Source organism: Cetorhinus maximus, chromosome 2 (genome assembly GCF_964194155.1).
Source record: "Cetorhinus maximus chromosome 2, sCetMax3.hap1.1, whole genome shotgun sequence".
Lineage (NCBI taxonomy): Eukaryota > Metazoa > Chordata > Chondrichthyes > Lamniformes > Cetorhinidae > Cetorhinus > Cetorhinus maximus.
In genome coordinates, this window is record NC_135880.1 from 225,076,791 (window position 1) to 225,103,550 (window position 26,760).

Here is a 26,760-nt window from a genome sequence, read left to right on the forward strand (position 1 = left end):
AAAAACAGAATACTTGAGCCTTTGTTTCCGATGGTGGCATTTGCTTGGGATTAAAGCTGGTTGTCTCAATAAGAACAATGACTCTATTTCATGACATATCATTGGCTGTGAAACACTTTAGGACATCCTGGGGATGTGAAAGCTGATAAATAGATGCAAGTTCTTTCTTTTACATGAGCTACAATGATTTGAACAACAGTATATGTGCGATATGTTTGATCATATAATTGACTGATTTCTAATGAGAAAATGTTGTTGTAGTTTTTCAGGCACAGACGGTGACCGTGGATGACAGCATGTCTGGATTTATTGGAACCGATGTGATTTTGCGCTGCACATTCACAAACAACAATCCTAGCATCAAAATCACTCAGGTGACGTGGCAAAAAGCAACCAATGGGTCGAAGCAAAATATTGCTATTTTTCATCCGTCTATGGGGGTCTCTGTCTTGCCTCCATACCAAGACAGGGTGTCTTTCAAGAAGCCATCTCTGGATGATGCCACAATCGAGCTGTCCAGCTTAGAATTGTCAGATGAAGGTGTGTACATCTGTGAGTTCGCAACCTTTCCAACAGGAAACCGAGAGAGCCAGGTTAACCTCACAGTCTTTGGTAAGTGCTTGCGTAAATCAGACGGTAATGTAATGTCATGTCCCAACCTGTGAGTAATAGCATGTGTGGAGCTACAGGTAAGTTACTGCAGTGATTTTGTTACTGCCCTAGCAATCCAGAAGCCTTGACTAATACTCCTGAGACAAGAGTTGAAATCCCACCCTGCTTGTTTGAGAATTTGAATTCAGTTGTTAAAAATAAGTCTGGAATAAAATCAGTAAAAGTGAGCATGAAGTTCTTTGGTGTAAAAGCCAAAATATTCACTAATGTCCTTTATGTAAGTAAACCTGCTGTCCTTAAACAGTCTGAGTGACTACAGTCCTGCACCAATATGGCTGCCTCTTAACTGCCCCCAGATGCCGAAATCTTTAAATTGAGCATTCCTTCTGATCATGAGTTGCATGAACACTGAGATGCACTCCTAGCAGCATTGGTTCAATGAAGTACCAATTCTGAAGTACTTGATCTGACTTTGCAACAGAAGCAGGCAAATGTGTTCTTAAACTCACTGATTCATGAAGTTGGTCTACAATCAGGCACATTGACATACCGAGCACACCGATAATCTCACACAACTGCTATACAGCATCCAAAGGCATATATATATATATATATACCTCCACTAGGGTCTATATTACATAGAGTTACATGGAATATCTGGCACAGAAATAGGCCATTTGGCCCAACCAATTCATGCCAGGGTTTATGCTCCACTCAAGTCTCCCTCCATCCCTCCTCATCAAACTCCATCAACATAACCTTCTATTCCTTCCTCACGTGCTTCATCTAGCCTCCCCTTAAACACATTTATACTATTTGACTACTACTCCCTATAGTAGCCAGTTCCACATTCTCACCACGCTTTGGGTAAAGAAATTTTTCCTGAATTCCCCATTGGATTTATAGTGACCATTTTCTATTGTTCCAGCACCTGCCCTGAAGCCCCTCAAAATCTTTTCTAGCTCATCTTCACTTTGTATAATTGTTTTGGTGAGTTTTCAGTTCTTGCAATGAGATGTGAAAATAGTCACTTGGTAGTACAGAGCTTGAGCATTGCTTATAAAAAAAAGAAACATGCTATCAAAGCTTTTCATCTTGCACTCATCAGGGCAGATGCAAAAATGCCAGATTTCAAAGGGAGCAACAATTAATACTGCATGAAGAAAGGATGCTGCTTGGTTGACAAGTCGAGTCTGATTGGTTAAGGTGTTGTAATGGAGAATGCACCAGGGAACCATTGTCCCCCAAGCTTTTGCTTAATTTAAAATAGGCTCAATGCCCAACCATGCTCCTTTCTCCATGGCAACGGCTTGACCAATCAGAATCAACTGCCAACCAATCAGCCCCCTTTTATCATGTAGTATACAATAAATTGTTGCATCCCTTTGAAATTTGGCATTCTTGTGTATGTCCTGATGAATGTAAGACATAAAGATCCAACAGCATGTCTCTTTTTTCAGCAATATTCAAAATGCGAAAATGTTATTATTAGGAGCTGGAATTTATAAAGAGTTTTGTGCAATGACTTGTGCTGCATTCAGTGACTTGGAATAAATTCGGGCCTAAGCACTGAGAAATATATCATTTATGGTTCGTTGAATTTATGCACAATTAGGCTTTCGATAACTGTTTAATGTTTAATGGTTGCCTATTAACATAAAATAAGGCAGTGATTATTGGCAATTCCAGGGTCATTTCTCCCATGCTGCAATAACCCAGGATAGAAACATCTATAAAAGTAACAATGCTATGAACACTCAGCAGGTCAGGCAGTATCTATGGAGAGAGAAACAAAGTTAGAGATGACTTTTCATCATCGTTACACCTGTAACCACTTGATACCACCCGTGTGTCACGTCAGCATGAAAGTTTCTCACAAACGTACCTGGCAGCAGTGGTTCAGATCATTGATACTGATTAATCACTGTCAAGGATGTGCACGCTGATAGTCTACCTGATTGTATCTGTGTATTAATCATAGAGCTGTGCTAAGAACTGCAATTTCAGTAAAATTTGCAATTGTTCTTTTACTGACAAACTGGACTTTTCTGAAACATCTGAGTGTCAGGCATGGCTCGGTGGGTAGCACACTCACCTCTGAGTCAGAAGATTGAGGGTTCAAGTCCCACTCTAGGACTTGAGCACAGCAATCAAAACTGATACTCCAGTGAAGTACTGATGGCACTGTCGGTGCTGTCTTTCAGATGCGATGTTAAACATCTACCCCTTTGGGTAGGTATAGATCACGTAGCACTATTTCAAAGAAGTGGAGAGAGGATAGCCTCTGCGTCCTGGTCAATATATACCCCTCAGTCAACATCACAAGAACAGATTATCTGGTCATTGTCACGTTGCTGTTTGTGTGAGCTTGCTGTGTGCAAATTGACTGCCACATTGCTAAGTGACTACACTGCAAGAGTACTTCATTGGCTGTAAATTACTTTGGGGTGCCCAGTGGCCCTGGAAAATGCAGTATGAATGCAAATATTTCCTTTGCAACTTGTTAAAAATGTTTTGTCATACCTGAATTATCTGTACACAGCTGTTAACCAACTGAGTGAGTGCATAATCCTACCATTTGAACATTGTTTCCTCATCCCACTTTCCCACACAACTGTAACCTTGTTATGCAGCTGTCAGCCCTAGACCTGCAGCCATTGTCAGTGATCATTAACAGTCTGGCTGTTGGAAGATATTCCTTAAATGAGGGACTTCCATTGTCAGCAGTAGCCCCTCCACAATTGCAACATGCAGTGTACAAGAGAAGAAATCTGCGTAGTGATCTATCAAACAATGTTGCCTTCCCTTCTGCAGTGTCTTCAGTGCAGAATATCAACACTATGTAACAGTGCAGCTCCAGTCTGCATCCATGTCACAGCTAGAGCTGTATCCTATAATGGACACCAGCTCTAGTTCCACTGATGCAAGTGGTTTGGAAGATTAATCTCTCTCCTTCTGTGCTTCCGCCAAGATATCTGAATCCAGTGCTTCATAAACTTGTGTATCCTCATTTTGGATCTCTTGGCCAATGTACAATCTAAAATTTTTGTCAAGACTGGTTTGCTGGTGAGAGCCTGCAGGCTGAGATTGCATCATTAGTGTTGCCTCATCCTCTATGATGATTGATCGTGTTGTGCCCAGATGTCACTTCAGATTATTACTGATGGTTTCTGTCTCTCTCCATCTGTCTTGTCTGTCTCTCTCTCATCCCTCCGTGTGTGTGTGTGTGTGTTCACCCTTTCTTCCTCTGCCTCTGTGTGTGTCTCTCTCTCTCAACTCCTTCTATTTCTCTCTCTCCCTTACCCCCCACCCACACCCCCCACCCACACCCCCACCCTCTCCCTCTTCCCTCCCTGTTTGTGTGTGTGGGTTGCCCTCTACGTGTGTGTGTGTGTGTGTGTGTGTGTGTGTGTCTTGCTCTTGCCCTTTCTTCCTCTGTCTCTGTCTCCACTCCCTCTATTTCTTTCTTTGTCTCTCTCTCTCTCTCTCCTGTTGAGCAAATCACTTATTTGTGCTTTATGGCTGTTGCATTTGGCGATGTTAGATTAGTTAGATTGTTTACATGACACTGATAACTGCTGAAGGGAACAGGGAAGTATAAATTTTAATGTTAGGTTTATATTCTCTCTTTTCGGAGAGAGTATTATTATCTTGGCAGTTTCAGCTGCACATTTCTTGATCGATTTGCATTGCCTCTGTGGTGCAAATTACAAACTGATGGAGGAAGTGGGCGAAATTAGAGCTTCCAATAGAAATTGCTGACTGGTCACAGCAGAGGCTCTGGCAACTCTGTTTCAGACACAATGGTCATTCTCTAATCAAATGTACCACAATAGTAGTCAGAATTCACTTTTGTTGACCACTGACCAGTCTAATGCATGAAGAGGAGCTTCATGTGCATTGTATGTGAACTATACCATGGGCAGAATTCTCCGGTTGGTGAGCGGGGGTGGGGCCCACTCGCCGACGCGTGCTGACGTCGGGCGGGCCTCCCGATGTCACTGCGCGTCATTTAGATTTTCAGTTTGGCGGGCGCGCAGCCGAGTTTGCTGCCTGCCCGCCGAACTGTCAAAGGCCTATTAAGACCTGTTAAAAAGTAATTAAAGTAATAAACTGAGCTGCCATCCAACCTTAAGGTTGTCGGGCAGGCGAAGAGCCCAGGCGGCCTTCGCATTTTTCATGAAACCTCATCCATGGGCGGAGGTGCCGATCGGGTTTGCGCCCACCCCCGCACAACCCCCCCCCCCCGCAACGGGAGAAAATTTCTGGCCCGTGTTGTACATTCCGATTCATGAAGTGTCTCTTGTCCTTGACACTATCCAGGTCAGGAATATCTGTGTTTCTTTCTTACACTAAACTCAATAGGGGACTTGAATCCATATTTTCCATTAGTAAATTTGTCCTGATGGATGGAGCTGGGAAAGATCTCTGTGTCTGAGTGATGCCAGTGAGTAGGCTAAGCTGACCAGCGTGAGTAAGAAGCAGTGAAATAGCATCACTCCACCTGCACTGATGTGTGTGCGCTAACCCGGCTGAGCACACTGGCTTCTGCTTGAACTCGGGGCAGCACTGCACGAGGGCATCCACCTACACTTCAAATCTTAAGATCAAGCTGAATGCCTAGTGTGTGCATCCCTGTGCGGCCTTGACAAAGCATGTTGTATCTAGTGAATAGCAGGAATACATTTACAACAGTGCTTCAGTCAAAGGTACCTTCTAAATGTAAGAAAAAAGGGAGACTTGAATTTATATAACCACTGGACAGCTCAAAGCCCTTTACAGCCAATGAGGTACTTTTGAAGTGTAGACACTGCTGGAATGTAGGAAACATGGCAGCCACTGTGAGCACAACAAGATTCCACAAACAGATGTGATGATGTTCAATAATATGTTTGTGATGTTGATTGAGGATAAATGTTGGCCAGGGCACCAGGAGAACTACCCTGTTCCGCCTTGAGATAGTGCCATGGGATCTTTTACATCCACCCACACAGGCAGATTGGGCCTTAGTTTACTGCCTCACCTGAAAGACGGTATCTCCAACAGTGTAGCACCCCCTTAGTACTGGACTGGAACGTCAGTCTTAATTGTTGTGCTCAAGCCTCAGGGTGGGACTTGAACCTAGAACCTTGTGACTCAGAGATGAGAGTGCTAGCAACTGAACTACAGCTGACATTTGTGCACCGTTGGCTTCGGGATGCTATATCTGCTCCAGCTTACCACCTGAATTTGGCTTGCAAATCCTAGTGTAATGAAAATATATTCATACAGCTCTTTATTGATACGGTACCTGAATGTTTTGTTGTGTGCAGATGGTCCGTCTCTATGCTGTATACTCTGTGATGTTCAAAAATCATCTGTATAACTGTAGCTGCCAAATGAAAGACAGCAGCTGTCTGTATCAGTCCCTGATCGAGGCCTTGTACTATAAACCAGCATCTGACATCTACCAAAATAAGGATACACGGCCTCTCTTGGTTGAAGCACAGCAGCAAATCATCTCCGCAGTGTGGCTAAGAACAAAACATGGATAATCCACGGAAGAGTGCACCCTGACATCCATTCACAGTCAGGATGGAAGCACATTTAGTATTTCATTAGGAAACTGGTAGTCATAAATCATTTGTTTTGCATGACAATGTGATGGGACGGATTGGGGTTGTGCCCACTTGGCTTCCCAACTCTTCATTTTGTGCTGTGCATGCAGATCAGCTCTTAGAGATTGTTTCATTTGTATTTAATCAAAAATTGCAAATACGTGATTCCTGTTCCAACACTGCAGTCTTGATCCTGTTAATAGAATCTAGTCGTTAGTCTATCACAGTGACTTCTAACTGAGATCAGTATGGGAGGCTTGCTGCTCCTTTTTTTTTCATTTATGGACTGTATTTATTGCCTTTGAGAAGGTGGTAGCGAGCTGTTTTCTTCCCTTTGTGCTGGCATTATTTATTTTCAATTGGATTGCCAGGCAGTTTGCACCAAAAAAAACCAAAAGGCAGAATTTACCAGTGGCTATTTAGACGTCAGCACCTAGAAATTTGGCCTCACTGAAACTGAATCATCCCATTTGGGTAAAGGTCAAAAACAATGTGCCAGAGGTGTGTATTGGGCCCTTTGTGAATGCAAGTATGGAATCTAGTGTCCAACTGAGGCCCAGTCTGCAGGACTAGTTTTCCCTGGTGCTCAGGTCGCATGTGGGTCTTGCTTTCCTAACTGGGTGGCCCTTAATGGGACCATTGCAGGCCTGAACCAATGCGGTAAGATTTAAAATGTATTTGCTGAGTGTAGAGCCTCCTCCCTCCTCCCGATCCCATTTTTATAAAGCAAGGACCACTGCTGGTCACCGTTCAACCCAGCCTGTCAGCCTGCTGCTACCTCTCAGCCTGTCAGCCCGCTGCTACCTCTCAGCCTGTCAGCCCGCTGCTGCCTCTCAGCCTGTCAGCCTGCTGCTACCTCTCAGCCTGTCAGCCCGCTGCTACCTCTCAGCCTGTCAGCCCGCTGCTACCTCTCAGCCTGTCAGCCCGCTGCTACCTCTCAGCCTGTCAGCCCGCTGCTACCTCTCAGCCTGTAAGCCCGCTGCTACCTCTCAGCCTGTCAGCCCGCTGCTACCTCTCAGCCTCTCTGCCCAATGCTACCTCTCAGCCTGTCTGCCCGCTGCTACCTCTCAGCCTCTCTGCCTGCTGCTACCTCTCTGCCTCTCTGCCCAATGCTACCTCTCAGCCTGTCAGCCCGCTGCTACCTCTCAGCCTGTCTGCCCGCTGCTACCTCTCAGCCTGTCAGCCCAATGCTACCTCTCAGCCTCTCTGCCCGCTGCTACCTCTCAGCCTCTCTGCCCGCTGCTACCTCTCAGCCTCTCTGCCCAATGCTACCTCTCAGCCTGTCTGCCCGCTGCTACCTCTCAGCCTCTCTGCCTGCTGCTACCTCTCTGCCTCTCTGCCCAATGCTACCTCTCAGCCTGTCAGCCCGCTGCTACCTCTCAGCCTGTCTGCCCGCTGCTACCTCTCAGCCTGTCAGCCCAATGCTACCTCTCAGCCTCTCTGCCCGCTGCTACCTCTCAGCCTGTCAGCCCGCTGCTACCTCTCAGCCTCTCTGCCCGCTGCTACCTCTCAGCCTCTCTGCCCGCTGCTACCTCTCAGCCTGTCAGCCCGCTGCTACCTCTCAGCCTGTCAGCCCGCTGCTACCTCTCAGCCTGTCAGCCCGCTGCTACCTCTCAGCCTGTCAGCCCGCTGCTACCTCTCAGCCTGTCAGCCCGCTGCTACCTCTCAGCCTGTCAGCCCGCTGCTACCTCTCAGCCTGTCAGCCCGCTGCTACCTCTCAGCCTGTCAGCCCGCTGCTACCTCTCTGCCTCTCTGCCCAATGCTACCTCTCTGCCTCTCTGCCCAATGCTACCTCTCTGCCTCTCTGCCCAATGCTACCTCTCTGCCTCTCTGCCCAATGCTACCTCTCTGCCTCTCTGCCCAATGCTACCTCTCTGCCTCTCTGCCCAATGCTACCTCTCAGCCTGTCAGCCCAATGCTACCTGACCTGATTGTTTCCCTTATTGGTCACCTTCTCATTTAATCACAACTTTAACCATTGCTTGTGCTGAGCAACCCAGTGTTTCTTCATGCTTCACCTCCTGCTTGTGTTCAGTTTGCCTCTCTCTCGCGTGCTCTCTCATTTTCTATCTCTCCAAATCTCTGTCTGTCTGTCGCTCTCTCCCTCCCTCCCTCCCCCCTACTACCTTCCCCCCCCCCCCCCCCCCCCCCCCCCCACCACCATTGCTGTGTGTTGGGGAGACATTGTTGGAGAGAAAATTCGTGGAACTCCGAACTAAAATGGTTTTATTTTTAATTGCTTATTCCTGTGGCTATCTTATGCAACGTTCATCCCCATCAGTAAATTACTGAAAAGAACATTGGCGGTTGCATTGTAACATTTATCTATTATAAACATAGCAATAAATGTAAAGGACCACAGCTTACAACATCGAAGCAATTTGTATTGTTAATCCCAAATTGATGGCCATTTAAAGTGATGTGATCCATTAATTGAACAAATGTCAGAAATAATCCAGTGTTCTGCACACACACATTCAGTTCACGTGGTGTTTTTTTTTGAACCCTCGTCCCCAATCTGGTGCATCTGAAATATCTACGGCCTCAATGATGACAGCACCTTGTTGACAGGGGTAAATGGTGAATTACCATTATAAATATATCACATAAAAACAGAAGTTATGTCTCAGAATAGGAAGTGATTACAAAGGCATGATTTATATCTGTTAGTGTCTCTATGTACTCATTTTCTCTCTTTCTGTAACCCCAATTGTTGTATAGAAATAGTATCATAGAATGGTTACAGAACAGTAGGAGACCATTCAGCCTATATTGTCTGTGCTGGCACTCTGTAAGAACTACTCAGCTAGTCCTACTGGTCCTGTGCTCACTTTTTTCCTGTAGCCCTGCAATGTTTTTTTACTGGGTGCCGCTGGCAAGGCCAGCATTTGTTGCCCACCCCCTAATTGCCCTTGAACTGAATGGCTTGCAGTTTAAGATCTGGAGTCACATGTGGGCCAGACCAGGGAAGGACAGCAGATTTCTTTCCATAAAGGGCATTAGTGAACCAGATGGGATTGTATAACAATCAGTGATAGTGATCAGGAAACTATTTCTGAGATGAGCTTTATATTCCAAGTTTTAGCTGCCATGGTGGGATTTGAACACATGTCCCCAGAGCATTAGCCTGGCCTTTTTGATTATTAGCCCAGTGACATTATCACTGCACCACCATCTCCCCTTATTATCCAATCCTCCTTTGAAAGCCACAATTGAATCTGCCTCCACTGTACTCAGTGTATTCCAGATCCTAACCACTCGCCATGTAAAAAAAAAATTGTTCCTCATGTCGCTGTTATGACCGATGCAGCTGGTAAAGCGGAGTTATTTAAAAATCCCAGAGGGAAACTTTAAACAACTGTCATAACCTATAATTTAAGTGTTATGTTTGAGATGAGATTCTAAATTCAGGAATCAGACCACCAGTTCTCGAGGTTTTACATTAAACTAAATGAAACATTTTATTAATTTACACAGGTTTTTATATATATATATATATATATATACATATATATATATATATATACACACACACATGACTACAAATTGTTACTATCATAACTTTTAACAAATTCCCAAACTAATCTCCATTAAGGCAACAGCAACCCATAGACTTAACCAAACACCAGGCAAAGCATTTTCAACTTACAAATTCAAAATGAGGTTCTTTTCACTTTGGTTCCTGTGGAGACAGTGTTAGGCTCACAGTTGCTTTGATGTTACATTGCCTCTGCCCTACACACAACACTGCTGAAGTTATACCTCACCCAGCCCATTGAATGTAAAGTCTCATTGTATCAACAACCTCTGAACTAAACCTCTCTAACAATAAAACCCCTTTTGTGGTACCAATTTTATTTGTAATACAAGCGTATTGCTTGATATCTGCTAGATATGCATCAGTTTTCATCTCACTTGAATTCTCTATTCAAAAAATGCAAATGCACGCTATCTCACGTATCAAAACTATTACTCAACAAAGCAACCAGACTAGCTGCCTTTAATCCAGTTAAGGCACACCCACAGACTAAACCTCTATTTTAAAAGAAGAGTATTTTCCAAAATATTATACAGTAATAGCTTCATGACAACGCCTCTGGTTCTTTTACCAATTACCTAATCGGTGTTCTCTGGTTCTGTTACTGCCTTTATCTGTGTCTGTTCCGTCTCTCCATTTCTAATCTCTGCTCCCATCTCTTGCTTCTGTGTCTCTATTGTAATCTCATGAAGATGCACAGTATCAAATCACTTCTGTCTGTCTTAGTCCCTCATTCTCTGTTTCTTATGCTGTGTCTCTTTCCCAAAGACTTCTGTTTGCCCTTTCTTCACAATAGCTAGTCTTGATGAATCTGGCAAGATCAATCTGGAAAAAAAAACCAGGTTGAGATTTCAGATGGGTGCCCTTCAAAGCCTGCATGCCAGAAATGTCGGACCTGTCTTCTCTTTATGGGTGCTAGCTGATTTTCTGTGTTAATTTCAGCACATTGTGCTTCTATTCCAGGTATCCTGCATTAGCAGTTTTTGCCCTCTTCACTGTGATGTTGTCCTGATTGAATTAGATCCGTACTTTTAGGGGGCTAGCTGCAATGGCATTGGTCACAATATTAAAAACAGCCAGGTTCTTTGTACACACTTGTGCACACACATCTCTCAGTTTCTCTTTCTCATGTTGATTTTTTTTTTTTGCATTTTCTCTTGCGTGTATGTTTTTCCACTCTCTTGTTCTCTCTGTCTCACATGTGTGTATTTTCTCACATTTGTGTCTCATGTGCCTGTTTCAGGAGGAATATAGACTAAGACATTTGGAGACCTTCCTGTCCTTTGAAATTGTGCGATGTAATCGTTAACGCCCAACAGAACGATTTAAAGTTTCATAGGAAGGGCAGCACACCCAATGGTGCTGCACTCACTCAATACTGCATTGGAGATACAACCTAAATTGTGTATTAGGCACTCCAAAGAGGTCCCTCAAAGCCAATAGCAACAGCACCGTTAAACATTTATGTCACATCCTTAAAACCTCTCATTGTTCTTTACAACTGGGAGTCAAACCCAAACAGGAGGGATGTTCAAGAAGGTGACTGAACGTATTGTTGACCAAGGCTTTAAGGAAAATGATGTAATGAGGTGGTGGGGAGGTGGATTCCATTACCTCTAGTAAATCTACCACGGCTCTGTGTAGCACTGCTCTTGCCTCTGTAAACACCTTTGGAGCATTTTATTTGCTTTTCTTGCCTATAAGCAGTTATGATGACTAATATTTAATCTTTTTCTTGTTTGGGGGGAGAATTGGATTTTATATGTGTGATAATGTAAAACTGGAGAAGTTACCAGATGTGAAACAATCTTGTTACAAGATTCCTGTCACTCAATAATAGAATACAATTTGAGATAATGGTGCTAACACATTTTGATTATATATAGGGGCGGGGGTGGGTAGGGTTCAGTCACATTATCATTTGTTTTTCACTGACAGTTCTCTAATTTCCTTGTAGCCAGGCCACTGATTGATGCTGAGCTCAGTCCAAACACCATCATTGCACGAGCTGGCCTTCCAGGAAAGATTGTTGTAGCAACTTGTACATCTGCCAATGGGAAACCGCCAGGTATCATCACCTGGGAGACAAAAGTTAATGGGGAGACAGTTGTTAAAGAATCTCGAAACCAAAATGGCACCATCACAGTGACCAGCCAATACCTGCTGATTCCATCCAGAGAGGCTCACAGGCAACCACTGACATGCGTCGTGAATTACCAAATGGACCGCACCACCAAAGTGCTGATGTTAAACGTGCAGTGTGAGTATCCGCTGTATCATTGTTATTAATGATCTGAAAATTGAGTTAAAGCATGTGCATGTTTTTCTGTGACTAATGTATGAGACTCCGCTCTTGTCCACCTGCATGTGCACCCCCACACCTATCTCTGATATACCCACACTGTAATGCCCTCGAACGAACCCTCACTGTGACACACTTATTTCCTCAACACCCTGCTAAAACGAGCTGAATTCCTATAGTGCTCCTCAAATATAGAGAATTGCATCAAAGCACTTTACACAGAGGAATAGACAGTGAATATCAAGTAGAAGAGTAAGGGATAGGCATGGCTGAAAATGAGAATTTTAAAGAGGTTTTTTTCAAAGTGCGGTAGGTGGCAAATCAGAGTGAATGAGACAGGAAATTCCAGAGGGCAAAAAGGTAGTGCTGAGCAAGCTGTTATCAGTGATGGGACAGAGGGCAAGGACACTCTATAATTGGTTCCGGAATACCTCACGCCCTGTACACAAACCAGCATCAGTCAGCGTAACAAAGTGTTCTTTCAAGTCCTCCATTCTAGCTTGTTCAAAGGCACTTCACTAGTTGGAAAATGGTAGATCATCATCTACAATCAGCCTGGGGCATTACCAAGAGCAGGTCTTGGAAGCTAGGTTGAAGTTACGTGTGGACATTTGGGCTGGTGCAAGCAGCTTTATTTCAATAGAACCATGTGGTTAATTCCATAGTCCAATAAACAGGTTATTTAACAAAAATGTTAAATGAAGTGAAATGTTTGGGAACTTGGGTTTGTTACAAATGAAACTGCCTCTGAATTCTTTATGTTGGTGACATTACTTATCCGTGCAGATGAACCAGAGGTTACAGTGGAAGGATTCGATGGGAATTGGTACTTGAACAGAGAAGATGTGCGTCTGACATGCAGAGCAGATGGGAACCCACCCGCAACAAAGTATAAGTGGAAGATGTAAGTACTTGCAGCCCTCCGTATGGGCTTTCTATGAAATGGAACATACTGGAAATTCATAGCAAGTCCATTTGAAAAGGAAAACATTTGGTTGATGTCTTGGATGGAAAACATACATCAGAACTAAGCCCTTCTGACAGTGACACCCACAACATCAGCCTGTTTTCTTTTCCCTTTCAAGTGAGTTTCTAGTGTTTACAGATTTCCTTTTTATCTCAGCTGCTTTCTTTAAGCTTTGCTAGGGGCAACCATTTGGAGAGATGCCCCTCCCTGTCCCTGTAACCTCCCCCAGCTCTCTACCCTCCAACATCTCTGATCACAATGTCGCCTTATGTGGCTCGGTGTCACATTTTGTTTATGTTCCTGTGAAACGGCTTGGAATGTTTAACTTCGTTAAAGATGCTATATAAATGCAAGTTGTTGTTGTCGTTGGGTATCCCTGTGGCAAAGGCCGCGCTGGCAGCCGCATCCTCAAAGTGAGATTGAATCTCTGGACATTCGGTCACTCTGACCCATCGACTGCAGTTGGGTGAGGGCCATAAATCTTTAGCTGAACCTGTATGTGAAATTGTCAGAATTCCTTTTTATTATTTTTTAAATCGTTTGGTTGAATGTTTGTGAGATGAAGCTCATCATGGAAAAAGGCTACTCCTTGTGCCAACTTGTTATGTGCTGAGCTCTGAAAACAGCAGCCATGCCTAAGCACAGACCATTGCACTCCTGGGCTATTTTCTTCTGCCTCACAGCTATCCTTGTATCCTCTGGCAGTTGTGTCAGCACCGTTAAGTGTCTACTGATGTGTTTTTATATATTTTGGATAAACACTCTCATTTAAACAATGAGCTGAGGCTGCTAAAGCTCATTGAAATTTGACATTTGCAGCTGTCAGACTCTGGTCAGGAATTAGAACTGGGTCCCAGAGATCATATTGTATGTGGCTGCATTACCTAACAATAACTTGTATTTATGTAGCACCTTTAAGGTAATTAACCGTCCCAAGGCACATGATAGGAACGTTATAAAGCACAAATTTGACACCGTGCCACAAAAGGAGATGTTAGAACAGATGGCCAAGAGGTAGGTTTTAGAAGCGCCTTAAAGGAGGAGAGAGGCTTAGGAGGAAATTCCAGAGCTTAGGGTTGAGGCAATGAAAGGCCTGACCATCAATAATGAGACGATTAAAAAAACAGAGACGCTCAGGAGGCCAGTCCCCACCTGGATTTTCCTCAGTGATCCCCTGTCCTGAAGATTATTCTGGACTGAAGGACTATTTTTAATAGTTGTTGAAATGCATGCTCACTGGTGATGGCATCCTAACCACTGCCAATCATCACAGCATTGATGGGGGCAATACCCAGTTCAAATTATATGGCCCACCCTGTGTTCGGTATCTGCATGGCTCTGGTGGCAGTGGGTGCAATTGATGGGGGTGTGGTCAGGCAGCACAAAGCAGCAAACAGTGTGACAATGCAGGGGCACCAGATGGGAGGGGGCACGGGGCATAAGGTGAGTAGGAGCAAGAAAGTAGGAAGCATGGTGAAAAAGCCTTGGAACTCAGCGAAAATGATATTTAAATGAGTAAATAAATAATGCCTCAACAAGACTGGATAAGCAAGTGTGTGCACATCTCACTATTTAATCTGGCTTCAGAACTGGCCCAGATTTTGTTTGTTTTATATTGAAATATCATCTGCCAGGCAACTCGAAACTTGTGTCACAACACTCGTTGCATTTTGGTTTCTCTTGAGCAACATTGGGTTTCACTGGGCAATGTCACCTTTACAGCAGTTTCAGTGTTTACTGAAAAGCAAGTACATTTAACTACTCAGGGCCGTTGAGTGGCAGTGGGAGGATGTATTAGTGCATGCTTTTTAACTGAGAACTCAGGCCTCTTCAGGCCCAAACAGATCCTGCTATAATGGCTCACTTATTTTACGACAAATTATTTGGGTGGTTGTTCAGGTTTTGTGGATGTTTTTGGGTCAGGCTGCAAAGCCTGATGGTTACTTTAATCGGCTTTTGTGATCTCGCGTTGCAGCTTAATTAACAGTAACATTTTATTAAAACGTTCAAAGAACGGTTTCATCTTTAAATGCATCTGTGCAGGTGGATGATAGGTCAAGTACCTTTTAATCAGCTTCTAACCCCCTGAAGTCCCATCTGTTCCAACAAATGATAGAAGTAAATTGCAATTTAGAGCAGGGGAAAGTAGCATGTTTATTAGAAAATCAAAGCACCCAGGGTAGTAACTGTGGTGGATGGAAAAATATTATTGTGGGGGTTTAAGTGGGGCAAGTTTTGTTGTCTTTTTCTGTGTTTCATTAGCAGTTAATGCTGAGTTTAAGTGAATGAGGATTTAATGGATAGATTCAGTGACAGACATGGCATGCAGGGTTGGATTCAGTGATAGCTGGGTTGAATCGGAACACGCCAGTGTGATTTAACTGGGTCTGGCAGTTTGATCCAGTTCCCGGTGAGCCTAAATTGAATTCAAATGGTTGTTTCTGGCAAGGATCTAAATGTTATATTAGTCTCATTTTAGCTGCTCATCCAACATTGGATCAGTTACGCCATTAATGCTAAGAACTGTAATAATAAAACTACAATTCCCCAGCACTATCACCTCACCACCCCCTCCCCTGCAATAGCATTCACATTGCGCTAGCATGCTTCAGTGAAATAGTGGAAATCTCAGCCTGGTGTTCTTGGACTCTATACACCTGCCAAAGGTTTATCGACTGGCAATGATTCCTTTGACAGGGTGCATTGGAAACTGACTGTTTTGAAGTCATTTCTAAATTGTTTTTCCTGTTCATCAGTTGGTGGCGTGAGCTCAGAATCATACAATAGTACAGCACAGAAGATGGCCCATTGAGTCCATGTCGCCTCTTTCAAAGAGCAATCCAGTTAGTCCCAGTTCTCCTCTTACCCCACATTCCTGCATTTTTTTTTCTGCTTCAATTCCACTTTTGAACACAACTATTAAATCTGTATCCACCACCCTATCAGGCAGTATATTTCAAACTTTATCCACTCATCGCATAAAAATATTTCTCCTCCTGTCACCTCTGGTTTTTTTTGTCAGTCATCTTAAAACATTTTCCTCTGGTTACCGACCTTTCTGTCATTGGAAACCATTTCTTTATTTAAACCTCTATCAAATCTCCTCCTAACCATCTTGCTCTAAGGAGAACAGCCCAAAGCTACTCCAGTTTATCCATGTAACTGTAATCCCTCTGTCCTGGAAACATTCTAATTAATTCTTCAGCCTCCACCACTAGAGCTCCATTTTGCTCCCTAATCGGCCCCACTGTTTCTCTTACAACCCTTTCACTGTTAATATTCTTATAGGAGATTCTTGGATCCCTTTTTATGTTAGCCGTCAATCTATTCCGCTACTCTCTCTTTGCTATTCCTCCAGCATCCTCCTGTTTACTCCGTGCAGTGCCATTAACGTATTGATTTATTGATTTTCTTTTGCTGCTGTGCTTCATTAATGTTTTTGAGTGAGCAGGTTACAAATGTTGTGATTAAGTGAGTCAGCTAGACGAATCAAATTAGTCGTCACAAATTGCCATATGGTTGGATTGGCTTGATAACACCACATTAATGCATGGTTCAAATTAATTGGAATGTTGCTACTTATAGACTGGTTGCAAGGCTCCACTAATGGGTTTGGAAAGGAACCTTTCCTTGGAAACCACATTGAAGATCTGGTTCAAGGTTAGGGCTATTACTGGACAGCACTAGTAGAGATGGCAATGGAGTGGTTGGGTTCACCAGTTTTCCCTCACCCCATTCTACACCAAGATTTAATTTTCTTTTTCCTCATCAGAGCGGGCAATTTTAGTACTGGGGAGGGAACATTGCCTAGTTATTTCACCCTGTGACTGCACTTGGGTGTTCAGTTATACACAGATTAAATGTGCCATGCTCTCCTTCATCAGTGAGCCTTAGTCCTAACCTCAGAATGCTCAGTTCTGTACTTCACAGAATCACAGAATTGTTACAGTGCAGGAGGAGGCCATTCAGCCCATCATATCTGTAGGAGCAATTTGCCTGTTGTCACTCCCTGCCTTCTCCCTGTAGTCTTGCGTATTCTTCCATTTCAGATAACAATCTAATTCTCTCTTGAGTGCCTTGATTGAACCTGCTTCCACCACACTTCCATTCCAGACCCTAACCACCCGCTGCGCGAAGAAGATTCTCATGAATCTTTTCTGCACTCACTCTAATGCCATCACATATTTCCTAACGTGTGGTACCAAGACCTGGGCACAATGCTTCAGTTGAGACCAAACCAATGCTCTGTGCAAGTTTAACATAACTTCCTTGCTTTTATACTTTATGTCCCTATTTATAAAGTCTAGGGATATTGTATGTTTTAATGGCTGCGCTCTTGACCTGTTCTGTGACCTTCAATGATTTATCCACATATACAGCCAGGTCCCTTTGCTCCTGCATCCCCTTTAGAATTGTACCCTTTTTTTGTATTGCCACCTTCCTGCCAAATGAATCATTTCACACTTCTCTGCATTAAATTTCATCTATCACTTGTCCGCCCATTCCACCAACTTGTCTATGCCCTTTTGAAGTTCTACACCATCCCCTTCACAGTTCACAATGCTGCCAAGTTTTGAAATTACGTGTTTGACATTTCCAGTTACTACACCATTCATCAGAGCATATACGAGCAAGATTGAAGTGCTATTTTGTGCTACATGTGAACAGTTTTGTCTTTGGTTGAAATACCCATACTCATGTAATTAAGACGCACTGGCATCTTGGAGAGGGGAGACATTCTCCCCATCTCTCTGGGTAGGATTTCAGTTCAGTCTGTGGATGTGAAAGGACTGGGTGTTCGATGCATTATTACCAGTCTTTCTTCCATTGATTTTTTTTTGATTATAATGTAAAACCTTCAATTTGTTAAATGCATCTATTCAACTGGACATTAGAGGGTGAATTACAAAGGAAAAAATGAGGCTGGTTTATAATGACTGGAGACCAGAAACAGTTTGACTGTGTCTCACACTATTTATGGTGTGTGTGGCACTGTATCTCTGTATTTATAATGCATACAATATCCTATCTCTGCTGTATAAGACTGCCCTGCATATTGAGGTTGATTGACTGGCAGACTAAAGAAACCTCCAATCAGCTGTTGGCTGAGCTTCACCAGGAATCAGGGAGTTGCTTTCACAACGTTCCTCCATTATTTGATAGTCGCACTTATTTAAAATGCACACTGTCCTGTCTATGTCCATCGATCTGTTTCCCATGACTTTGTATCTCTGAGATCAGGTGGCTGTTTTCACATTAAAAGCCGTGTCTGCATTGCCGCAGCTGCATCCTCCAGTCACAAGCTGACTCACTCTCGGTGTTTATAATGGAAACAGGAGCAGCAGATTATCTGTATGGATATTATACAAACAAATTGATATGTCAGGCAGGAACATCAGATGTTTGGTTGGGGTAGGATTGATGGGAGGGGGAGAGTTTGGTGTTTTCTGGAGTTTGATCATATACTCCCAAAGCAACACTAGACTCTATATTTGTGCCTTTGATTTATGCCAATCTATATTGTTTTGAAAGCTGATAACCCCGTTTTTATTATCTGATAATAACCCAGTTATTGTTATCTGCACACAGATTGGTTCCATTTGCTACAGTCTCTGTGGCTAAAGGCAATCATCCTATGATGTGACACCCTGTTCAGTTTTCCGCTATTAACCTCGAAAGATTCTGGATAAAATCTTGTCTCAGGCGGTGGGTGGTATCAGATCAGTCACCCGTTTAGACAGCTCTTAGTATTTAATACTATTGACTACAATGGAATTGGATACCAGGAGCTGTGTATAACTGACAGCTGATCCAATACCACCCATCTTGGGCCACTGCCCACTGTACTTCCCCGATGATCAGAATTATGAAGGTTGAGTGACTGTTTAACTACGGTTTCACCCTTCTGACTGGATGTGACGCCTATATCAGGTCAGCAGCTCTATATATAAATAAACCCCAACTGCATTAGCCTTGATCAGGATTCTTCAGCTTGATTCCTGAGGAGGCCTCCTTATTCTGAGAGCAATGATACAATATGAGTAAATGATGTGTGTGCGTTTAGTTATCACCAATGGTGCAACATGTAGTGAAGGGATGCAGAATTTTTTTTTACTGTAAAGTAATGTAATTCTGAGCACTGACCTCACATGGCATTGCCACATGACCTTTAGTTTTTGGTGTGTTTTGTTCTATCTTAACCGACTGCACTAGGGATCTTTCAGAGCAGTTTCTGTTTGTACAGAACTGAAGTTTAATATCTTTGACTACAGCCAGGCCAGGTGTCAGACTGTGAGTGATTGGACAGGACTTAACTGTGATTGTGATGATGGGAGAAACAGAATTTATCCTGACAATTAATCGGCTTTTCAGCGCTCTGAGCTGATTCATCACTCGCCTGTCAGTGCAGAGTTGCACACAATAACAGCCAGAGCACAACACAGCAGTGTTAAAGGGTTTGAGTTTTACAAGCTCAGAGACACCTGCAGCCATTGCCAATCAGCAGTTGCAATTGGTATGGCAATAAAGCGGGAAGGTTTGTCATCAGAACAACAACACTACACCTTGATGCACTTTTATCTTTTGGGATGTTGTCATTTCACACATTGTATGGCTGGTTACAGTAGATGTTGGAAGCAGAGAAGTTGCAGCTTTGTAGTTTTGGATTAGGTATGTGTATCTGATGGTTAAAGGTGCCACGTGTTGTTGTACAGGCCAGAAAACTTCAGGTTTAAATGATGATCTGTGCTGCATTAATTGTTCTCATTTGGGATGCCCGAGGTGATCTCCACACTATAGAAGTGGGACAGAGAAAATTAGGCAGGATTCCTGTTCCTGATCACCCATTGGCTCTCGTTGGGCAAGTGTGCAGCCAGATTCCACTCCACCTGCCCCGGGACACACAGGAGAATTCCCCTCAGGCAAATTATTAGAGTTAAAAGCAAAATACTGCGGACGCTGGAAATCTAGAACAAAAACAAAAATACCTGGAAAAACTCAGCAGGTCTTACAGCATCTGCGGAGAGGGATACAGTTGACGTTTCGAGTCTGTGTGACCCTTCATCAGAACTAAGACATAGACATACATATGTCTTAGTTCTGATGAAGGGTCATACGGACTCGAAACGTCAACTGTACCCCTCTCCGCAGATGCTGTCAGACTTGCTGAGTTTTTTCAAATTATTAGAGTTGTTGGAGATGGATGTGGACCCATAGCCAAACAAGAGCCAGCACACCTGGGGAAGTGAAGGGAAATTCTGTATACCTGCATGTGGTTACACATAAAATTTGAGTGTGTTGCTGTGGGGTGTGAATGTGAGTCCAATGTTGTGTGTACACGGTTCAAAAAGGTCACAACAGACTTTATAGAAGGAGAGAGATGAGGGGGATAAAAACATTCCTTGTCTGTGTTGTGTGTTGTTCATTCCCAATTTATGCCCTGTAAGTCCCTCAAGGTTTTGACCATGTTACCAGCTCTCGCTGGGCTCCACCTCCAATTTGTTTAGGTAGGAATTGGGCAGCCAAGGAGATAGCAACCAACCTGTCCCCGTCTCACCTGTCATTACAACCAGGTGTTGCTGAAGGTTTTTGCAACCTATTCAATTAAACTTTCACACATTCACTGGGGCTGCAGCTGTATAGTATAAACAATGATGCTGCACTACGGGGTTACAGATAGGACGTTTGTGACTTGTGACTCTGATTGCAGGTCTCCCTTTTTTTTTTAACTGCTGCTGAATGTCACCCCTATCTGCTGGAGAACCACTGGGAAGCATTTTCCACACTTCCAACCAGTGTTTTTCTGGACCCGCTATCGTTAACTCCTGGTTGCCGCCTGAGGTGAAGTGTTCACATCTTTTCCGTCCACCATTGGCAGAAATGTGCAGTGCACCAGCCGAATGCCATCCTCAGGAGGAGGAAGTGTTTGTGATGGGTATATGTGGGGTTGAAGATCAGTTTAGAGTTGAAGAGGATGCAGACGCTAGGCACTTATTTCAGGCTGAACAAGCATTGGTGAAGGAGGCAGCTCTGTGACTCGCAACAAGCATCTAAACAAATGCAAACTCTTAAAAATTCATTTAAAAAAAAAAAATGAGAGAAACACAAAAGTCTCGAGCAAGGCTGGAGATTAGCAAGACCCTCCCCTGCCCCAACCCCAGACAGATAACATGTAAAGCAAACCCAGGGAAGAGAGTTAATTCAGATCAGGTAACAACTAAGAATGACAAGTGCTCTCTATCTACCCCTCTATCTCATATCCAGCTGTTAGAAATTTGAATTCTTTCTAAAGTTTATAGGCAGAAAACAAATGCAGCAGCTGCTATATAAACAGTACATTTGTCATTATTTTTTCAAGCATACACTAACAGAACCTCTTTCAAATAAAAAGACTCAGTATGAACTTTATCTTAATAAAGCATTTGAAATTTGTCCTTTTTAATTTTTTAAAAATAGTTTTGAAAAGCAACTGAGTGCAGACAATAGTTCTGCTGTACAGGTGACTGAGCACTGCATTGCTCAGACTGCAAAATTCAAACTCAGCTCAAATGTATATAAAATGGAAGCTTAGGAATGATGGTGCTGCTGTGGCCAGGTATCTCCCTGGCTGTCCGACGGTGCTGAGGAAATGCGCTGTACTCTGGCCCTCTCGCACACTGCTAGTTTTCTTGACTATTGTATCACTTGCTAACAATTTTGTTAAATTCTGAAATGAGGAGTAGACTACTTTTTCTAGATTCAAGCTCGATGCGATTCACCCCTCTGTGCCAGTGTCAGAGGGTGGGGACATTAATCTGTTTCATCTGAATTTAACCTCGGGTGCCTCAGATGAAAAGCCAATGTTCTAATGCTCTGATAGCCTTGATCTTTGTTGAAATTACAGTGTGTTTATTTTTACAGGTTAAATGGCTCATTGCCTGTAAATGTGGAACCACAGAACACCACTCTGCTCTTCAAAGGGACTGTCACCTATGACCTTGCTGGGACATATGTTTGTGAAGCTACAAATGCAATTGGCACACGGTCGGGTCTGGTTGAGGTCAACATTACAGGTAGGACAGGGCCTGCGGAAGAACCTTTATTAACAAAAGCTTTGCTAATCTGAAACCTGCTATCTTTGCAGCAACTATAATTGCATGATTGGTGTGTGGAGCGGTGTTCTCAATGCTTCCTCGCTGATTCTACGCACCTCACTGTTCTCACCTCTTGTCTGTCAGTGAGCAGTTCTCACATTAGTCTAATTTTACAAATCCAACTGTCATACGCAAGTGTTTAGAATGTGTCATCAATTTACGGTTTATAAGTAGATGGAAGAGGATTGACTGTAAGAATCAGAAGGTGCAAAGTGCTTTGAGACACCCTGCCTTGTACAGGTTATAGCTATCTCAACTCTTACAGAGCAGTGCAGTAGGTTAAGGGTGTCAGGGACATACTTCATTTTCAGTTCATTATCTTGCTGAATGGCAAGCAAGAGAATGTGACCGTTGGTCTCCATCCTTTGACTATATTAAGGATTAGGAATAAGGGTAAAAGCCCTTCATTTAAATATGCTGTAGTGATTGAATGAGATGTAAATTCAAAATTGGGATTCCCCAAACAGAGGTCCTGATATTAGCTAGGTTGTCAGAATTACAAGGGGAGAGAGCACTTTGTCATCTCTGAAAAGAGCAAATGTGAGAGACAGGGTGGAGGGGGCGCAGGTGGTGGAGTTCGAAGAGAGAGCTGTTCTGTGTAATGTGTAGGGGGAATGAACTAAACTACCAGTTTTATTGGTCTATCAGAATGTATTAAGGGGCTGGAGTGAGATGACATATTCCAACTTCAGACCCTGGTCTGTGAGATCACCAGGAACTGGCATGTTAATTACTGTGAGTTGTGGAATGTTAATTACCATATCCAGATAATGGATGGTGTGGCTGCGGGGGCGTTGCAGCATGCACCGTTAAGTGGATTCTTATTTCCATATTTCTAGTATCCTGTGGGCGCACCCTAGGTTTGATCATCATTGAGTATACAATCTATCTCCAATTATTGCAGTATAAGACATCAGGTACATGCTTTAATTCCACCTCTCTCAATATCAACACCCTAAAACTCGACAAAGATTATATTTTGAGTTCCTGCTTATTCCACAGTATGAAAAGATGGCTGGGTACAATTTCAGCACAGTAAAGGATTTGAGTGGTGGTCACTGCATCTATGTATAACTATACAGAATCATTATTCATCAGGGTAAAGGTTACTCTCTGCGTAATGCTCAGGGTTCTCAGTTTTTTTAATATTTAACTGGATGTAATTGTTAACCCACTTCCATTCCTTCCTCCCTCTTAACCAACAATATATGGATTAACTACAAAAACAGAAAATAATACTTGTGTATGGCCTGTTGATATGAAATATGCTTCTCTGCAGGTTTGTGTACTGCTGGCAGTAGGAGTGTAATCTACTACCCGAACCACATGCAAATTGGCATAGGGACGCGAGAATAAGGGAAGTAAACACGTGGCTAAAGGAGTGTCGTGGGAAAGAGGGGTTCCATTTCGTGGGGCACTGGCATCAGTATTGGAACAGGAGGGATATGTACCGTTGGGAGGGTCTCCACCTGAACCGACCTGGGACCAATGTTCTAGCGAAAAGGGTAAATAGGGTGGTCAGCAGGACTTTAAACTAGAAACTGGGGGGGAGGGAAGGGTAAAATTCCAAGAAGTATGACTAATGGGAAACAAAGCAGCAGGTTAGCGTTTGGGGGGGTGGATTCAACTTCATGGAAAATTATGAAAAAACTGAAAAGAAAGGAGAGCCCAGGGGAGGCTATTAAAGTCTCCAGAACACAAAATAGGACAGAGTGTTTGGAAAGGGCTAGGAATCTAACTTCAAGCACATCAGATAAAGGGACGACAATGAGAAAGGGGATGGGAAATACAGGACTGAAGGTGTTGTATCTGAATGCACACAGTATATGAAATAAGGTAAATGAGCTTGTGGCGCAGATTGAAATTGGCAGGTATGATATGGTGGGCATCACGGAGACATGGATACAAAGGGATCAGGACTGGGAGCTAAATATCCAAGGATATACATCCTATCGAAAAGATAGGCAGGTTGGCAGAGGGGGTGGGGTTGCTTTGTTAGTAAGAAATGAAATTAAATCGATAGCAAGAAATGACATAGGGTCAGGTGATGGAGAATCTGTGTGGGTAGAGTTGAGGAACCGCAAAGGTAAAAAAACCATAATGGGAGTTATGTACAGGCCTCCGAACAGTAGCCAGGATGTGGGGCACAAAATACACCAGGAGATAGAAAAGGCGTGTAAGAAAGGCAAGGTTACAGTGATCATGGGGGATTTCAATATGCAGGTAGACTGGGAAAATCAGGTTGGTAGTGGATCCCAAGAAAAGGAATTTGTGGAATGTCTACGAGATGGCTTTTTGGAGCAGCTTGTGGTGGAGCCCACTAGGGAACAGGCAATTCTAGATTTAGTGATGTGTAATGAGGCAGATTTGATAAGGGAGCTTAAGGTGAAGGAACCCTTAGGAGGAAGTGACCATAATATGATAGAATTTACCCTGCAATTTGAGAGGAAAAAGCTGGAATCAGATGTAACGGTATTACAGTTGAATAAAGGCAACTACAGAGGCATGAGGGAGGAGCTGGCCAGAATTGACTGGGAGATGAGCCTAGCAGGAAAGACAGTGGAACAGCAATGGCAGGAGTTTCTGGGAGTAATTTGGGAGACACAGCAAAAATTCATCCCTAGGAAAAAGAAGCATACTAAAGGGAGGACGAGGCAACCATGGCTGACAAGGGAAGTCAGGGACAGCATAAAAGCTAAAGAGAAAGCATACAATGCGGTGAAGAGCAGGGGATTGGGAAGCCTACAAAGACCAACAGAGGACAACTAAAAAAGAAATAAGGAGGGAGAAGATTAAATATGAGGGTAAACTAGCCAGTAATATAAAAGAAGATTGCAAGAGTTTTTTTTAGATATATAAAGGGTAAGAGAGAGGCAAAAGTGGACATTGGGCCGCTGGAAAATGACGCTGGAGAAGTAGTAGTGGAGAACAAAGAAATGGCAGAGGAACTGAATGGGTACTTTGCATCAGTCTTCACAGTGGAAGACACGAGTAACATCCCCAAAGTTCAAGAGAGTCGGGGGGCAGAGGTGAGTATGGTGGCCATTACCAAAGAGAAGGTGCTAGGAAAACTGAAAGGTCTGAAGGTGGATAAATCACTTGGACCAGATGGATTACACCCCAGAGTTCTGAAGGAAATAGCTGAAGAGATAGTGGAGGCGTTAGTAGTGATCTTTCAGGAATCACTGGAGTCAGGGAGGGTCCCAGAGGACTGGAAAATCGCTAATGTAACCCCCCTGTTTAAGAATGGAGTGAGGCAAAGGATGGGAAATTACAGGCCGATTAGCCTGACCTCGGTCGTTGGTAAGATTTTAGAGTCCATTATTAAGGATGAGATTTCAGAATACTTGGAAGTGCATGGTAAAATAGGGCAAAGTCAGCATGGTTTCATCAAGGGGAGGTCATGCCTGACAAATCTGTTAGAATTCTTTGAGGAGGTAATGAGTAGGTTAGACAAAGGAGAGCCAATGGATGTTATCTACTTGGATTTCCAGAAGGCCTTTGACAAGGTACTGCACAGGAGACTGATCAGTAAGATAAGAGCTCATGGTGTTAGAGGCAAGGTACTAGCATGGATAGAAGATTGGCTGACTGGCAGGAGGCAGAGAGTGGGGATAAGGGGGTCCTTCTCAGGATGGCGGCCGGTGACAGGTGGAGTTCCGCAGAGGTCAGTGTTTGGACCACAACTTTTCACTTTATACATTAATGATCTAGATGAAGGAACTAAGGGCATCCTGGCTAAGTTTGCAGATGATACAAAGATAGGTGGAGGGACAGGTAGTATTGAGGAGGCGGGGAGGTTGCAGAAGGATTTGGACAGGTTAGGAGAATGGGCAAAGAAGTGGCAGATGGAATACAATGTGGGGAAGTGTGAGGTCATGCACTTTGGTAGGAAGAATAGAGGCATGGACTATTTTCTAAATGGGGAGAGAATTCAGAAATCTGGAGTGCAAAGGGACTTGGGAGTCCTAGTCCAGGATTCCCTTAAAGTTAACTTGCAGGTTGAGTTGGTAGTTAGGAAGGCAAATGCAATGTTGGCATTTATTTCGAGAGGGCTAGAATATAAAAGCAGGGATGTGCTGCTGAGGCTTTATAAGGCTCTGGTCAGACCACATTTAGAATATTGAGAGCAATTTTGGGCCCCGTATCTGAGGAAGGATGTTCTGACCCTGGAGAGGGTCCAGAGGAGGTTCACGAGAACGATCCCAGGAATGAAAGGCTTAACATATGAGGAACGTTTGAGGACTCTGGGTCTATACTCAATGGAGTTTAGAAGGATGAGGGGGGATCTGATTGAAACTTACAGAATACTGAAAGGCCTGGATAGAGTGGACGTGGGGAAGACGTTTCCATTAGTAGGAGAGACTAGGACCCGAGGGCACAGCCTCAGAGTAAAGGGAAGACCTTTTAAAACAGAGATGAGGAGAAGCTTCTTTAGCCAGAGAGTGGTGAATCTATGGTATTCATTGCCACAGAAGGCTGTGGATGCCAGGTCATTGAGTGTATTTAAGACCGAGATAGATAGGTTCTTGATTGGCATGGGGATCAAAGGTTACGGGGAGAAGGTGGGAGAATGGGGTTGAGAAACTTATCAGCCATGATTGAATGGCGGA

General features: G+C 43.5%; 1 protein-coding gene across 5 annotated transcripts in view; it reads left to right on the forward strand.

The window, feature by feature from the left end:
- Nucleotides 1–26,760, forward strand: part of nectin1b (nectin cell adhesion molecule 1b) — a 603,780-nt gene that overhangs the window by 116,692 nt on the left and 460,328 nt on the right. For all 5 annotated transcript variants that reach the window (XM_078533103.1, XM_078533111.1, XM_078533119.1 and 2 more), the window contains exons 2-5: nucleotides 262–612; nucleotides 11,705–12,007; nucleotides 12,836–12,953; nucleotides 21,915–22,066. In XM_078533103.1, coding sequence (XP_078389229.1) covers nucleotides 262–612; nucleotides 11,705–12,007; nucleotides 12,836–12,953; nucleotides 21,915–22,066 — 924 coding nt within the window. The remainder of the gene's footprint in view (nucleotides 1–261; nucleotides 613–11,704; nucleotides 12,008–12,835; nucleotides 12,954–21,914; nucleotides 22,067–26,760) is intronic.